Source organism: Vanacampus margaritifer, chromosome 11 (genome assembly GCF_051991255.1).
Source record: "Vanacampus margaritifer isolate UIUO_Vmar chromosome 11, RoL_Vmar_1.0, whole genome shotgun sequence".
Taxonomy (NCBI): Eukaryota; Metazoa; Chordata; class Actinopteri; order Syngnathiformes; family Syngnathidae; genus Vanacampus; species Vanacampus margaritifer.
In genome coordinates this window covers 2,130,668-2,147,048 of record NC_135442.1, presented here as the reverse complement: position 1 = coordinate 2,147,048, position 16,381 = coordinate 2,130,668, and the positions used below count along the sequence as shown (strand labels likewise).

Here is a 16,381-nt window from a genome sequence, read left to right as displayed (position 1 = left end):
TTTTAAATCGTTTTCTCCGGAAAGTTGATGTGCCACCATAGCAACCACGAGCAATTGCTTTAGTTAAAGACAATAACATTTTTGGGCATTCCCCGCCATTCTCGTCACGGAGACCACCACGCGTGAGCCAAACTAAACTAACGTGTGTTTCCCTTTGTGTTCCGTCTGTGTTTATTTATTTGAACATTTCCAGTTTTAATTTGACAACGAGAGGCTCCAAATATGGCGTGCGTCACTAAAGATACTGCTGTGATTCATTTAAATGCAACGTATACACAATGACCGTTTTTTTGCTGCTTTTGAAGCGTGTCTTTTTATAGTGTGTCTCTTACGAACGTCACCACGTACATAATGTGTTTTATATAGTTTACCATTTCAAATGTGTCCACATTTGAGTATTTTGTTGACTTTCGCGCGTGTGGTAGAACGTCACAGATTTGGCTTGTTGCGACCTGTGGTGCGTTCACATGCTCATCAAATAGTCAGCCATGGTCACAATATAACCGCAAGACACTCTTGTTTTGCTAATAAACACATATATACATTTGATTGTTTCTCGCGGATGTGTAGTCTTCGGACTGGTAAGTGTTTTGATTTACCTTGCTACCATAGTAACTAGTTTGTTTTCCCGGGCATACAGACGAATGCATCTTCCACTTCAAACAGATTCGTCTGGTCATGTACGCATGCAAATTGACGTTTGTTCGTGGCTAAATGAACCCAAGTGTTGTCTTTTAAAGCATATTTATTTTTATTTAGTTTAAATGTGGTGGCGGTCGTGTTGACTTCACACTGGTAAGCATTTGACCACCTCTTTGATTTTTCCGGCTACCATAGTAACTGGCTTGTGTCGTTTTATTCGCAGGCTAGGTAAATACATCTTCCTCTTACGATAAACACATTCGTCCCATGATGTTAGTCTACTTACAGTGTTTCACAGCACCCAAGGCTTCAATTTGACATTTGTAAAATCTCACGGCTCGTCACCAAACAAAAATGTCACCAAAAAAAGTGTATTTACTGAAATAATGTCTTTGTGTTCTGCCTGTCACTCTACATTGCGGTCATAGATAGATTAACATTACATTGTTGTACTAAATAAGATTACTACATTACATCTATCTTTAAAGCGGTTTGTCAATTCTGTAGACTTTGGAGTTCATATTTGCCGTTGCTATCATGAAGTCCTTGTAAAATAAAAATAAAAGTCTTGTAATTTTGACACACCAAAGAGAGACCGTATTTATTAAAGCTGCCAAATTTGGGTGGGAGGAAAAAAAATCAGCAAGACTTCAACATTGTGAAGCCCAAGCCATTGTCTTGCTGCGGACATGCTTGCAAAATGTGCTGTTTCCTGCATGCACGTCTTTGACAATTGCACCATGTTTTTGTGGTTCAATAAAAAATAAAACTACAGCATATTGCATGTGGAGCCTCAAACCCAAAACAGATGCATCATACAGATGTTACTTTCACTTTCCAAAGGTCCACTAAAAGGAGATGTGGATGGAATCGAGACCGTCATTTTCACCATCGCTCATGGGAACAGATGGAGAAAGTTAGTTCAACGTTACATGATGAGGGTTAGATGTGATTGTGACTGATTATTATAATTTTGTTTTAAAGTGTGTGTCGACACTATGAGTGGAGAGACAAGTGTAGGAAGATGTCTCACGCAAAAGCCCTCAAAAAACGATCGCATGCTCCCGATTAAAAAACGCCGGAGCCTACGGAGAAGTCTGGTAAAATACATATGGTATGTTTTTTTTGAAAATGTTTTATTCATCAAGATCTCAAGTAGAGTATATGCAGTATTTAGTGAATAGTGTTTTCACAGAAAACAAGTGTACTCTTACCAAACTTGAAAATTCTTCTTTTTTGTGTGTGTTTTTTTTTTTTAAGTCAGCAGCAGCAACTGCCTATAGAGGATGACATTGACGATACTTCGAAAAGTGATTTCGAAAAGGTACACGCACACACGCACGCACGCACGCACAGTCAAGTCATTTTTCACATTCGGGATTCACTCACTCCAGGTTATTTTGAGGACATTAACTCTTTGACTGCCAGACGTTTTCAGAAAAGGGATGCTGTGGGTGCCAGCCGATTTAAGCATTTTGACTGATCTTTCAAGGTCCACAGACGATTATGTGTTTGGACTATGGAAACACACATACTACCAAATGAATGATTGGACTCTCATCTTTCATCAGAAAAAAAAAGTTTGTTTCTACCTTATTCTGTTTTTCAGTAATCAACAATAGAAAATGGTTAGTTTCACCTCTGTTTTGAAACAAACGTCTTTTAACGTCTTTGGCACTACTCCCTAGGATTTTACTAAACGTTATTTAACGTTTTTGTCAGTCAAAGAGTTAAGACCATGTTGAAAATTAATTTAGATCTTCTGTTAAGGACCTCACCCCTCACCATATAGCGGTTCATTTGACACTTTCTCACTGTATTGTAACGTTCTGTGGCAGAAATATTACCATTACATTCAAAATGGCATCAACCTGGAGCATCTTACTCCTCTGCAAGACTCTTGGGTGAAGAACATCACGGGGAAGGTCCCCGGCCACCTGAAGAAGAGCCAGAATGAAACGCTGAACGTGCTGCTCGATGAAGTCCGGGAGGACTATTTGCTCAGCATCAAGACTGCAATCCGTAATTATTCACTCTTATAATAATAATAATAATATGACTTCATCTAAAAAAAAAAACACAACAACAATTTTGTTCTTGCAGGACTACACAACGTTTTATCCCCAAAAATAAATTGGATTAGATTACAGTACTAGAAAAAAAAAAATACAATTTAATCTCATAACATGACAACGTTTCCCCCCAAAATCGTAACCACTGGTCTGCATCCATATTTCCTTGTTTCAGTGAAGTACACATTCTGTGATCCGGTGGAAACAGACGAGGATTTGGTGAAAGATCTTCCTCTTCACAGACTTGAGTACATTCCTCGTATCTTCCATTTTTCCCTTGTGATTGTCTGGAAGGATCCAATTGAATCCATTCTTTGTTCATCTCAGGTTGGTGCGGGTGCCCAAAGCATGGACGGTCTCCTTCGCTTATTCACGAAAGAAGATGAACAACTGGCTGCACTCTTTCAACCCCACCATGCAGCAGGTGCTCTACCTGTGGAACACAACTTACAGGTTCGTATTCTCGCAAATTCATGACCCGAGTTAGAAACCTGCAGTGTAAAATGGAGTCTTCCCACAGAGGTTTGCGTTTGATCGATACGGCCGAACTCCGGAGCAGAATCGAGTCTATGGAGTTGTCAGCATTTCAGCAAAATGCCAACGGTCAGATTGGCAACGTTAGAGGAACCCTTCTTAACAAGTGAGCAAGACAATCCGAACTCGGGAATGTCATTTGCGGCGTGTGAATACTTCAAACTAAAATGCATCGAGATCTGGAATCTCGCTTGGTTTGTGAATTTCTTCTTTTGTCATTTGTCGACACAGATGGCTTCCTGAAGTGCACAACATTTTCTACCACGGGGGTCGGCGTAAACTGGTGCCCCCTCAAAGCCAGATGGACAAGCTGCAGTCTTTCTTTAACTGCGCCTCTACACTAATGTCCATCCAGCTGCAGAACCTGGTCTTGGACTCCATGAGTGAATACACCAGTCTCATTTGTCCCACTCCTGTAAGCTGAGAATAATCTTTCTTCATTATCGCAGTAGACGACAAATTCTCCCCGCAGATTTCCATCCGCTCTTTTGTCTTAGGACTCAGAGGAGACCTTTGGGCACTCGGGGTTTGTGCTGTTTCTGATTCTGGAGGATCGGGAGATCACATTGGAGCCAGACCTCAAATCCTTTGAAGACGTTCTGCTGAATGTCTACGAGTTCATGCTCAGGTCCGTCACCCTGTTGCCACGCGTGGAAACCAAACTCTACGCAGAATGGGCAGCGGTGAGTATGTGTTTCAATTCATCTTTTTTTTCAGTATTTGTTGTTTAAAGTCAACCTTAAACATTTCTTGACAATAATATGTTATATGTGACCTCACTAGTCTAAACATGACATTCTGATTAATATTACATTTGTGGACTATAAGTTATGAAACAAAATGCAGCCATTTTTTCCATCTCAGGGGGCGGCCATTTTTTCCATCTCAGGGGGCGGCCATTTTGTCACTTGCTGTCGACTGAAGAAGACATCACAGTTGCTCAGGTCTCAGGTAATAACCAATCACAGCTCAGCTTCAGAAAACAGGTGAGCTGCGACTGGTCGTTGCCTGAGTCCTGAGCAACTGTGATGTCATCTTCAGGCGACAGCAAGTGGCAAAATGGCCGCCCGCTGAGATGGATAAAAACAGCTGGATTTTGCTGCTTACCTCATATTCCACTTACACAATATCAACCGGAATACCACATTTAGACTCGTGGGGCTGCATAGAACAAATTGTTGTCAAAAAAAGAAGAGTTGACTTCCCTTTTAACTGTCATCTGTTTATTTTGTTCACTCGTAAAATCACATTTTATTTTTCAATAAAGGAAAGGTTCAGTGAATGTGAATAAGAAACTGTTGGGGTTCAGTGCCTCGAACCACTAACCTAGTCTTGAGTGTTGACAGCATGACAGTTTTTTTCATTTCCAGTAGTACTACTACTTCTCTTACAAACTTTGCAATAAATAAAAGCCTGTCATCCGAATTCCAATTATGTATGCATTTTTGACATCATCGACAGAAAGAATTGCTATCGTTATAGGATCCTCTAATTGTTCCAGGAGTCCAAAGTATATCCGATCTTCTCATCGAGAATATGAAGTCAATTACGTTGAGAGACCAATTCCATATCTTGTTTATTTTAAGAGTAAAATGCAGCGGGAGACTCGGATGATTGCATAGACAAAAGATTACAAGACAGAAAGCGGAAGATAAGCGACCACCTCCGTCGAGAGCCAAGAAGAGAATTAGAATTGTATTAGTTTCTAATTCCAGGCCTCGTGCTTTTCTATAAAGTTAAACAACAAATCAGCCCTGGACATTAATCCCCGCGAAATGGGGTGGACATGCCGATCACAACAAAACACACAAGAACATCTGAAAGACCTATGGCTAAAATAGAACAGGAAGTCAGCCATCTTGTTTTGAAGCAGACATTTCAAAACGACTACTCATTTATCTCATTGTACTCTTTTCCCCCCGTCTCCCAGTCGAGTAGCTCCGGGGAGACCCTCAAACCGGTGATCCTCCCGGAGATCATCGAGGCCCAGGAGGAAGAGGTTCGCAAGGTGATCCACGCCGAGTACGTGAAGCCCGTGGCGTACATCCGCGAGTACGACAAATACGCCACCTTGGTGAACAAGGAGGCCGAGTTGACGATGGAGCGTTTCCTGGGGGAGGAGCACACCTTCCAGGAGCTCTTGATGGAGGTGAACAATTACCAGCAGCTGATCGACCAGATCCGCTACACCTCACGTAAGGTACGCTCACACGACAACGACTGAGACATTTCTCAATGAAGAAAGAATACAAACACGATATACTAAAGAAGTGTCATGTTTTGGATCTGTGTTTTTTTTTTCCGTTTGCTATGGGCGTTCTTGTTGTCATGGTTATCTGCTCACCTTTTAAATCCCTACGGTTAATTGGAAGTTCCACACAATGCACTTGATTCCTGTTTCCCTGCATTTGGGTCCACCATCCCGCAACCACTCACATTCAGCACAGACTCTTGTATTTTACACCCGACTTACAATTTTTTCAGATAAGATGTTTTTCTTTTTCTTGTAGCTGATAGCGCCATATAAATTCCTTCAATAAAGCTGTGGAAGGCCTAAAAAAGAAAACCCGATGACTTCCCACCACTGATTGTAATATGTTGCGGATGTGCTGTTTCCAGGTGGTCGTTCTCGGCATGTTCGAGGTCCAGTGCCACAAGCTCATTCAGGCCCTGGTGAAGCGCGCGACGGACCTCCAGCAAAAGCTGGTTACGCGGATGCTCGAGGGCCACCAAGAGATCAACACAGCGTCAGTTGGTTTGGCAAAATTTGGCAATTTTGGAATTGACGAGTGGTTAGCGCACCCGCCTCATAATTCTTCGGTTCGAATCCGGGCTGCAGCCTTCTTGTGTGGAGCGTGTTCTCCCTGTGTTCATGTTTTGTTTTTTTTCTGCCCATATTCCAGCTTTTCACCACATTTCAAAAACACACGTTAGCGTCATTGAAAGCTCTAAATTGTCCATGTGTGAGAATGAAGTCACATTGGTTTCATAGAAGAAGCTTGAGCATGAAGGCTTTTTTTGGCGACTTGTACCCTGCTCACCCATGACCTTAATTCTAGTGCCATCGAAAGTGGATGTATGGATCAATTGTTTCATACAAAATACAACCTTAAAAACTCATTCCCTGCCATTGACAGCTATAGACGTCAAAGGTCCCTGACAGCTATTTAAGTAAAAGATCCTTTATAAACGGGCTGGCAGTTGGTGAGTTTTAAAAAAGATTTATTTTCTCATGCCTAGTATGTTGTCTTGATTCCAAAGGCTGTGCAATGAATTTGAAAAGATCGCAGAGAAGGCCGTGAGCACACCGCCTGACACGCATTCGCTGATGGAGTTGAAGGTATCCACGCTATCCTACACAGCCTAGTAGGGAGTTGGGCCAAATTGTATCCTCGACACTTAATTCAGAAGGATTTTAGCCCACGCCATTTTACGCAGGTGGAAGATGGCATCAAAGTTTGCTGTGTGTGTGTGTGTGTGTGTGTGTGTGTGTGTGTGTGCGGTTAGGCCTTTGTGAATAAAGTGAAGACCACCGCGCTCCCGCTGCTGGAGCAAAGGTTGGCAAGCTCCAACACGCAGCTGTGCTCCCTCATCGACTTTGTGTCGCTCTCGCCTGCCGACATGGAGCTCAACAGAAAAACCATCCAGTGGCTCAGACGTCTGCCCACCATCTTTGAGGAGCACGAACAGATTGTCTTGGAAAAGAGCACGCAATATCAGAACAGCCTCAAGGTTCATCTTTTTTCCCTATTAAAACCTTGGACTGAAATAGACAGAATATGTGTATAGTCGAAAAGAGGACTGGCAACCTTTTTTGCGGCACTGGATTTGTCAAAAAGCTGTAAAAATGTAAACTTTTTTTATTTTACATAAATATAATAATGCATCGGATTAATATAGCACTTTTCTATCGAATCAGATACTCAAAGACGCTTTTACAATGGAACGGATGCATTATTCATGCACTTACACATCCACACTGTGGTGGCGGTAAGCTACATAAGTAGCCACAGCTGCCCTGGGGCAGGCTGACGGAAGCGAGGCTGCCAGTGTGCGCCTACGGCCCCTCCCACCACCACCAAACATTTGCACCTTCCATACACCAGTGTGTGAAATAATTTAGTTCATGGACAAATGATGTAATACATTGTATTTGTAACTGTTTATTTGAGCAATATTTGTACATGCTATTAACAGTTGTAAAAATAACATGACATTTCCTGTTTATTCATTAATTCAATTTTTGTAATCATTAATTACATATAGGCCTAATTATTATATAATTATAAACCCAGTCATTTCACAACATAAATGCTAAATGTATTTTTATTTTCGCAATACCTTTGTAGTAACAGTTGATTTAAAACTAAAATTGCATGATATTTAAAACATTTAAAATGATAATTTAATTTTAATTAACAAATTAGGCAGTAAGATGTGAAATTGTTTATCATTTGAAATTTTTGGGATTTTATAAATTAATTTACTTAACTAATTAATTAGTATTCTTCAATATTTTTTATATTAAATATTGTTTATTTTGCAATTCACAACAGTTATTTTAATAACAAAAGAACATTTCATGGTCATCTGTTAACGGTATGATTTAAATTTTTTATTATGTATAAACCAGTTGTTTTATTACATTTTTATTTTATGTAAAATAGTTTATTAATCAAGTTATTATTGATAATTTAATTTCAATGAATTCACCAAATATTTATTTAAATTTATTCAATTTTATTATTTTTGTGTGTGTATTTTATCATAAAATAAAGTAAAACTCAATAATAATATTTGAGTGAGCCAAAACATGTATTGGTGTTGTAAAGTTTTCATGGATCTGTGTTTGATGTTTGCAGTTGTTCCGTGAGCTCTTTGAGGAGGAGCTGGAGACGTACAGCGTCCAAGTGGAGGAGTTTACGTCTTTTGGTGACCTGGAGGATCTCGGCAAGTACCTGAAAAAGGCCCAGGCTCTCAATTCCAAACTGGAGGCTGGAATAGAACGGGTAATTGCGAACATCTCCAATTTTGTGCACATTTTAGGCTATTTGGACCCCGTCATAATCCGAACATCAATTAAACATAACTAGCATGTCTACCCCTGAAATTAAGCTAATTGATCAGAGGTTGTTGTGATGAGCCCATCACACTTTTGTCTGCTTCTAAGGGCTAGAAAACAGAATTCAAATGCATTAATCTGATTGCTCCATTTCTTGATGCGCTGTTGTGACATTTGGACCCGAAGAGGGCAGCATTGACTCTAGAATGAGCTCACCGGCCTGCTTGGCGCTGCATGTGGATTACTACATTGTTTCCCACCATTCATTGCAACCAAACAGGCGCCTACTTTACATGAGGAAAATCTCAAGGCACACCGGCAAACAAAAAATGTCTCCAGAAGTGTTATATGGAATTCATGATGATCTTGTCTCAATGTATTCACAAATTGACTTGCTCAGTGTGACATCAAGTTGAACACAAAACTATTATTACAGTCATGGGGTTTAGGGATAGGGCTGCCATTCTCAAAGCGTGTGCTTATTTTAAATGTCCCCGTTTATTATGCTTAAACTGTGCATAATGTCATAGTGGCTTATACAGTATTGTTTATCCTTCCATCCACCCAACCATCCATTTTCTATCTATCCTCATCAGTGTCAGCGGCGTACTGGAGCATATCTTAAAATAATTGCCTAAATAATTTTTTCAGACTTCTCAGAAAACACAAAAAATGGAACAGTTTGCATCATGAGGAGACGATTTTGCCCCCCCAAAAAAATTTTTTTGCCCAAAAATGACTTGGGCAATTATTTTAAGAGCGTGACAATATTCAAGCTGAAAACAAAAATGCCCTACACAACACAGACTAACCTTCGCTCCTTCACAGTATACCAAACTGGCCTCTCAGTTGAGCTGTATAACTTCGCCATACAATTGTGTGACCAGTTACTTTACTACTTTCCCATTTAGACAGGGTTTGGTAACATCTTTTCAGAAAGAGAAAAAAAAGGAAATAGTTGAGATATTCAACAACATCATTGGATTAGTTTTGGGAATAGTCTAGCACGAATAATTTTGTTTGGATGTACAAATGTCAACTGGTGGATGCACATATTTGTACCTTCTGGACAAGCGTTTAATTGTCCTGCTTTGGCAAAGATAGCCGAAAAGATGCATTATTTGTGTCGAAAAAATATACGCATTTTTGGACCAATTAGGTCGAATGATTTAATTTCTTTGTTTTCTACTTGATGGCATACTGCCCTATGATGTCATTTAAAAAAAAATCTTGTAAACAGATTAACGAATTCAACCTGGAAGAGGAAGCGTTCGACTGGCCCGCCTCGCAGTACCCGTTGCGCAAAAAGACTCAGGACAAGCTCACGCCCTTCCTGCGCTTGTACGAAACCTCCAACGACTTCCTGACCAATTATGATCTGTGGCTCTACGGGCCGCTGTCTGGCGTCAACCCGGACAAGGTAGCCAGCATCCTTCCCTCAAGATGGCATCAAAAGCGGACCCTTTGTGAAATGCGCTCATTTGCTCCGCCTTTCAGATTGAAGGAGATGTCAGCAACTACTGGCGCTCTTTGTATAAGCTGGAGAAAAGCTTTTCGGAAGTGCCCAACGCGCTGGGCCTGGCCACCATCATGAAGGAGAAGGTGGACGTCTTCAAAACGGATGTGCCCATGGTGCAGGTGAGGCACCAACCAGGGTTAGAATACTTTTAGAATTGGCCTTTATACAGTAGTTCATTTGTGAATTTTAGTTTTTAAATTTAGCTAGTTTTGATTAGTTTTCAGAGCGGGTTTCTTAGATTTGATTAGATTAGTTTTTTTTAAACAATGCTTTATATAAGTTGAGTTTTTATTAGTTTTAGTGTTAGTTTTTAAAAAAATTTTTTTGTGTATTTCTTGTGTACAAAAAAACATTGCACTAAGTAGTGTGTAGTGAGAACTCAACAAAAATAATATTTTAAAAACAGCTATCCACAAATCAAATACGGGTGCCGTACAGGTATATCGGTCTTTGAAGCACAATAAGTGCAGTGCGTAAAAAACTGCTTCTAAGTTTCATATATCACAACCCTGATGTTTTAAGTAAAGCTTTGGCGTCTCGCTTTCCATCCGATGTTTGCCAAGTTGGCAACTTCTAATGTGGATTTGTGGCTTCGCAAGCCATTCCAAACACGCAAGCACGGCTTGGAGTGACGTCATCTGGTAGCATTTTTTTTAACGGCTGCCGCTATATGACTTCTAGGCGACTGCCAGGTGACCTTCCTTCTTTCGGCCAACGGCTGTGCTGTAATACAAAAATAAATGCATTTAAAACCAACCCCAAAAGCTCATTAATGAATTGGCAAATGAAGGACATTTTTGTTAGTTTTGTAAATGTAAAATGTAGTTTCAGTTAGTTTTTTAAAGCATTTTTAGTTTATGGACAAAGTAGAGGTCATCGTTTGAGTCAAAGGTGAGAAGCAGGGTACACCGTGGACCGCTTGCCACTCAACACTTGATCCTTTCGACACAGGTGCTCTGTAATCCAGGCCTGCGTCCGCGCCACTGGGAGATCCTGAGCGAAATCTCGGGCAAACCCCTCACCACCACCGACGAAGAGTCCGTCTGCATGTCCCACTTCCTGTCCCTGAAAATGGAGGATTTCCTGCCCGAGTTTGAAACCGTCAGCGAGTCGGCCAGCAAGGAGTACTCCCTGGAGAAGGCCCTGGAGAAGATGACCACCGAGTGGGCCGACATCACCTTCAAGCTTCTGCCCTACCGCGAGACGGGAACCTGCATCCTGTCGTCGGTGGACGAGATACAGATGCTGCTGGACGACCACATCGTCAAGACGCAGACCATGAAGGGCTCGCCATACATCAAGCCTTTCGAGGTGGAGATACGGTAAGACCGCGTCCACGCCGTCAAGCTCTTAAATGGGAGCGATGGAGGCAGGAGGGATGCCTGGAAGGAAGGAAGGAAAGAAGGAAGGAAGGAAAGAAAGAATTGGCACGAATGAGGGATTGACGCTAGCATAGGAGGATTGATTGAAGGAAGGAAAGGAAGAAGGATGGAAGGTAAGGGAGGATGGGAGTAGTAGGAAAAGGCGTTATGGAGTGATAGAAGGAAAGAAGAAAGGGATAAAGGAAGGATGAAGGGAGGTCAGAAGGGGATGCATGGAAGCAATGATGGTATTAAAGGACGGAAAGTTGAAGGAAGAAAATAAGAAATCTCAGGTTAAAGGCATGAAAGGAGGAAGGAAGCAAACCAGGTTATGAAATGAAGGAAAGAAAGGAGGAAGATTGGAGGAGAGAAGGAAGGAAGGATGGAAGGAACTACACCCAACAATCAGCATTTGCTGCTTCACAGCTAACTCTAATCCAATGAAACTCATTGCAGCTCTGCTTACCTTTTAGCTTTGGCATGATAGTGTCTGAAGACGGTATAGACGGGCAATTGCTTGAAAGTGCTGGATCTTCACCCAGCTTATAAACAAAGTCATGGGCGGAGAAACTCAATGTGGGGTCAGACTTCTGGAAATTGGGCAGAATTATTATTATTTTTTTTTGTAGAATTAGTCAGAGAACAAAAGATTGTCTATAATAAGCCAGCTTTCCACTTTTCCCGGAAGTGTGATGTGACTTTGATGAGCCGCGACGATTGTTTTTTACTTGCCAGCGATTGGGAGGGCACGTTAATGCTTCTCCAGGAGATCCTGGACGAGTGGCTGAAGGTTCAGTCCACGTGGCTTTACCTGGAGCCCATCTTCAGCTCGCCCGACATCATGGCTCAGATGCCCGAAGAGGGACGCCGCTTCACCAACGTGGACAAAACCTGGAAGGACACCATGAAGCAAGTTGCTACGGTGCGTACACGTCGTCGTACATCTGCATACAATCCGTCCACCCGTCTGTTTTCTAGAGAATCTTCTGTTAACGTGTTTGTTTTTTTTAATAACAATGGCAAAAGTGTGGGAGAATTTTTTTTTCTCCCAATTCAGAAAGTGAAAAAAAAAAAAAAGGTTTTAAAGGTATTCATTCTACATGACGTTATCAACTTAATTCTGGACAAAATGGCTCAACCAGTCAAGTATCCCTTTAACCAAGCAGATTTTGATTTGAATAAAACTTGGCGTACTTGTTTGGCAGTGATGACGCAACACCAAATCTCAATGGCAGTGAATGGCATCGTTTCAATGTACTGAGTTTCTTTGACGAGTGAACGAGCGACATGGGCCTTGGACTTCTCCAAGGTGACTTTTCACCCCCAAAAGAAAATATAAATAGAGTCCTGAGCCCGGCCAAAGCAGCTGCACATGCAAAAACTTGATTGGGCCGTACAGTTTGATCTACTATGGCCATCTGATAAAGACAAATTTATTCCAATTGTTGTCAAGGACAATTGGAAAAAGGTTCTTTTTTATGCATTTGGTCAGCGTAAAGCTAAATGATAACAATACTTCCAATGCAAGCATTATGCATCATAATGACGTTTTATGCAGTATGCAGATGGTCTCAGATTGCAAAGTCCTCAGCTGATTGGGCAGTTTGACAGTCTTGCTCTTTTTCATTGTGCCGCACTTGCGCTTCACGTCGCACTATATTGTCCACGTGCGAATGTGGAGTAGAAAGCTGGCAATTCATCATATTGGAGCCTTATTGAGGGAGCCCCATCGCTCTTTTTGCAAACAATATGGCAGTCGGCGTCTCATTAGGGTGGAGGGGTGCTGCATTGTTAAAGCTAAACAGGTTCACGGGAAAAAAAAAAGGGATGTGCTCCTATTATTACTTGCAATTGTCTATGCAGCAGTGAAGAAATGACATGGTAGGAAAAGACAAAATGGTGGACACATTGGCGGCTCGTTATCGCATCCTAGCATAGCGTACTTATGGGAAAAATTCATCAACAAAGATAAATTGAGTTTTTCGAAGAAATCCTACAGTATGGAGCTATTTTTAGGCCATGCCAACGCGAGACTTTAATCAGATCCGAGTCCGGACTTTGATGAGGCCACGACCAAAACGTTGACTAGCTGTTGTGTTTTGCATCATTGCATCGAACTTCAAGTGCGCTTCAGCTTGAGGTCACCGACTGATGGCCCAAAGTTCTCACTCGGGATTTTCTCATGAAGAGCAGAATTCATGCTTCCATTAATCGCATCAAGTTGTCCAGGTCCTGAAGTAACAAAGCAGCCCCAAACCCAAACACTGCTACCATCAAGTTTAACTTGAATCACACGCACCTTCCAAAAAGGTCAACTTTCATCTTGTCAGTCCACAAAGTTTTGGGAATCACTCGGATGTTGTTTCTGTGTGATTTGTGAAAGTAGGATGAATCTATATGTTCTTTTTGGTCAGCAGTGGGTTTTCAACTTGGAACTCTATATTTCAGTTATGAACGTTGACCTTAACTGAGGCAGTGGTGGCCTGCAGTTCTTTAAGATGTTGTCCTGGGTTCCTTTGTGACCTCCTGAATGATTCATTTTTTTGTAGGCCGGCCACTTCTGGGATGGTTCACAACTGTTCCACGTTTCCTCCATTTGCACGGAATGGCTTTCGGCATGTTTGGCTGGAAAATTATAAGCGTTAGGCTTTGAAAGCCTTTTAGAGATCCTTTGCTCAACTTCATTTTATCAGACAGGTTCAATTGGAAGTGATTTCCCCCCCCTCCCCGATTGGACAGGTCAGGAGATAATCAGGTACCGGTAATTGGGTGTGAGTAAAGAGTAACGTCAAAAAATGTCTTTAGCCACAGTTTTAATTCATGATTTAACAAGTGGGAAGTACTTTTCCACACAGGGCTAAATTGCTCTGAATATTTTTTTTCCTTAATAAATAAATTCCCAGATTAAAACCGGCATTTTATGTTTAGTTGGTTTGTCGTCTGATATTTACTTTTCTTCAAAAACATAAGAAAGTTAGAAAGGAAAGCAAGCAAGCGCACATTTCTGTACACAATAGGACCAACAATAAAAGTACCCAAAAGAACAAGGGTGAGATAAGAAAAGAAAGAAGAATCAAGACGTGAATATTGAGACGTGGAAAGCAAAAGAGCTGAAGGAGACCAGAACGTGACCGCTGCGCCGGCTGCCGCCCTCAAAGAGTTTGCAAAGGGTAACAACGTGCTCAACGGACCTGAAAGCAGACGCATCAATTTCAGGCGAAAGCTCGGCCTGAGCGTCAAATAGAAATTATAGATTTTGTCTGGAAGGGGCAGCGTTATCTCCAGTTGCAAAGAAAATGAGGCCACCGAGGGACAGCGAGACCGCGCACGACGCATCTGCTCTTGGATTTGCCATCCTGCCGCCTGACAACATGAAAGAGATGCTTTCTTTCTTTTTACTCACTTGAATACTTTCTTTGTGCAGGACATAGTGTGATTTTCCCCCCACAAATTAAAAGAGCTCCCAGGTGTCTTAATCACAATTCTGTGACACTTTTCCCTGATGAAAGGGTACAAAAATCTTGTTCTTCTCCAGGGGCATCGCTATTCTGTGGGCATCACACCAGAGAATGTAGAAGAGAAATTACCCACATTTTCACCTCAATAATTTGAGTGGTTTCTACGTAGGGTCGCGGAGCTCAGAGTGTGGAAAAAAAGAATCGAATTTTCACTGATGGATGCAGCACTTTATACACTTCACAAACTTTAAATCAGTGTTGCAAATCAGCATGTGGCAGGACACATGCCTGGAATGAAGTCATTATTCTTCCATTCATTTCGGTGAAGGAAAGATGATTTGAGATGCGAGTGTTTTGAGTGAGATCGCATAATGAATTAAACTCTTTATCTTCTTTCATTTTAGTTGGCAGATTTGCAAAAATCTCAATTTGTTGTATTTCCCATTGTTGCCATGTCAAAGTCTTTTTTCTGTTTTTTTCCACTTGGCAGGACAAGCACGTGTTGGCCGTGATTGAAATCAGTCAAATGCTGGACAGGCAAAAGAAGTCCAACGAGCATCTGGAGATGATCCTCAAAGGGCTCAACAATTACTTGGAGAAGAAACGTCTCTACTTCCCTCGCTTTTTCTTCCTGTCCAATGAAGAGCTGCTGGAAATTCTCTCCGAGACCAAAGACCCAACGAGGTAAACGGGGCGCAATATATTGCAACCGGTTCAAACAATTCCATAGTCAAATTTTCAGCTCATTTAGGGTGAGTGGACTCATTTTTGCCAATTTCCAAGAACCCACTTTTATTTTCCTTGCACTTTTCGCAACAGATTCAAACCATTTGCATGTCAAATTGTTCAGTTCATTCGGGACATGGCTTTCCACACTCGGGTTGCTATTTTGCTACATGGTTAGCCTAATAGCATGATTTCCCAAGTCAATAATAAGTCAAAAGGCAACCTTTGCCGATTACCATATGACTGAGAATCGACACAGAAAAGAAAAAAACAACTTTTTTTGGGGGGGGCAAATACATTGGTATTTTTTTGTTAAAAATGTGTAATGCATGACATTACCAGGAATAGTGTATGAAGACAGACAAAAAAAATCTTCTATCAATCTGCCTCAGCGTTTGCTATCTTGCAAAATGTTAGCATAGCAACTGCTAGCGTGTTAGCATCTGATCAATTCTCTTGCGTATTTTCCAAGTCTACATTTCCTACAGAATTCAATTCTCCAGTTAAATGATGCCTTTCTTTGCATCTTTTCAGAGTGCAGCCTTTCTTGAAAAAGTGTTTTGAGGGCATCAACCGCGTGACGTTCACCGAAGAGCTTGACATCACTCACATGAAGAGCAGCGAAGGCGAAGAAGTCCAGCTCGTCGACATCATTTGCACCCCCAACGCCCGCGGCCAGGTGGAAAAATGGCTTCTGGAACTCGAGAACGACATGCTTGCGTCTCTGCATAAGGTGTCCTTTTTTGTCTCTTTCACACCTTGAGCTGATTTGTTTCACCTGCTAACCGAAGTCCATCTCGGGGCTCCATCGCAGGTGGTCGGGGAAGCTATCGTCGCGTACCCCAAAGCCCTGCGTATCGACTGGGTGCGCTCATGGCCCGGCCAGGCAGTCCTTTGCGTCTCACAAGTCTACTGGACCAAAGATATTCACGACGCCATTAAATCAGGACAGAAGGTGATCATGTGGAGAAGGTTACTAGCCATTAGCCAATATGCGCTAGCCATAA

The 16,381-nt window shown here is 41.7% G+C and overlaps 1 protein-coding gene across 4 annotated transcripts in view; it reads left to right on the top strand.

The window, feature by feature from the left end:
* The first annotated feature begins 457 nt into the window (after positions 1-457).
* Positions 458-16,381, top strand: part of dnah7 (dynein, axonemal, heavy chain 7) — a 55,708-nt gene continuing 39,784 nt past the window's right edge. For 2 of the 4 annotated variants that reach the window (XM_077579149.1, XM_077579147.1), the window contains exons 1-10: positions 6,197-6,588; positions 6,756-6,980; positions 8,111-8,257; positions 9,551-9,730; positions 9,808-9,948; positions 10,781-11,151; positions 11,926-12,112; positions 15,139-15,332; positions 15,909-16,107; positions 16,189-16,329. In XM_077579149.1, coding sequence (XP_077435275.1) covers positions 6,577-6,588; positions 6,756-6,980; positions 8,111-8,257; positions 9,551-9,730; positions 9,808-9,948; positions 10,781-11,151; positions 11,926-12,112; positions 15,139-15,332; positions 15,909-16,107; positions 16,189-16,329 — 1,797 coding nt within the window. In that variant the 5' untranslated portion in view covers positions 6,197-6,576. Of the gene's footprint in view, positions 582-1,485; positions 1,559-1,626; positions 1,757-1,902; positions 1,967-2,480; positions 2,665-2,889; positions 2,963-3,041; positions 3,168-3,234; positions 3,355-3,479; positions 3,664-3,745; positions 3,932-5,178; positions 5,449-5,867; positions 5,996-6,196; positions 6,589-6,686; positions 6,981-8,110; positions 8,258-9,550; positions 9,731-9,807; positions 9,949-10,780; positions 11,152-11,925; positions 12,113-15,138; positions 15,333-15,908; positions 16,108-16,188; positions 16,330-16,381 lie in introns of those variants that run through there. The other 2 variants (XM_077579151.1, XM_077579150.1) reach the window with 2 other exon arrangements.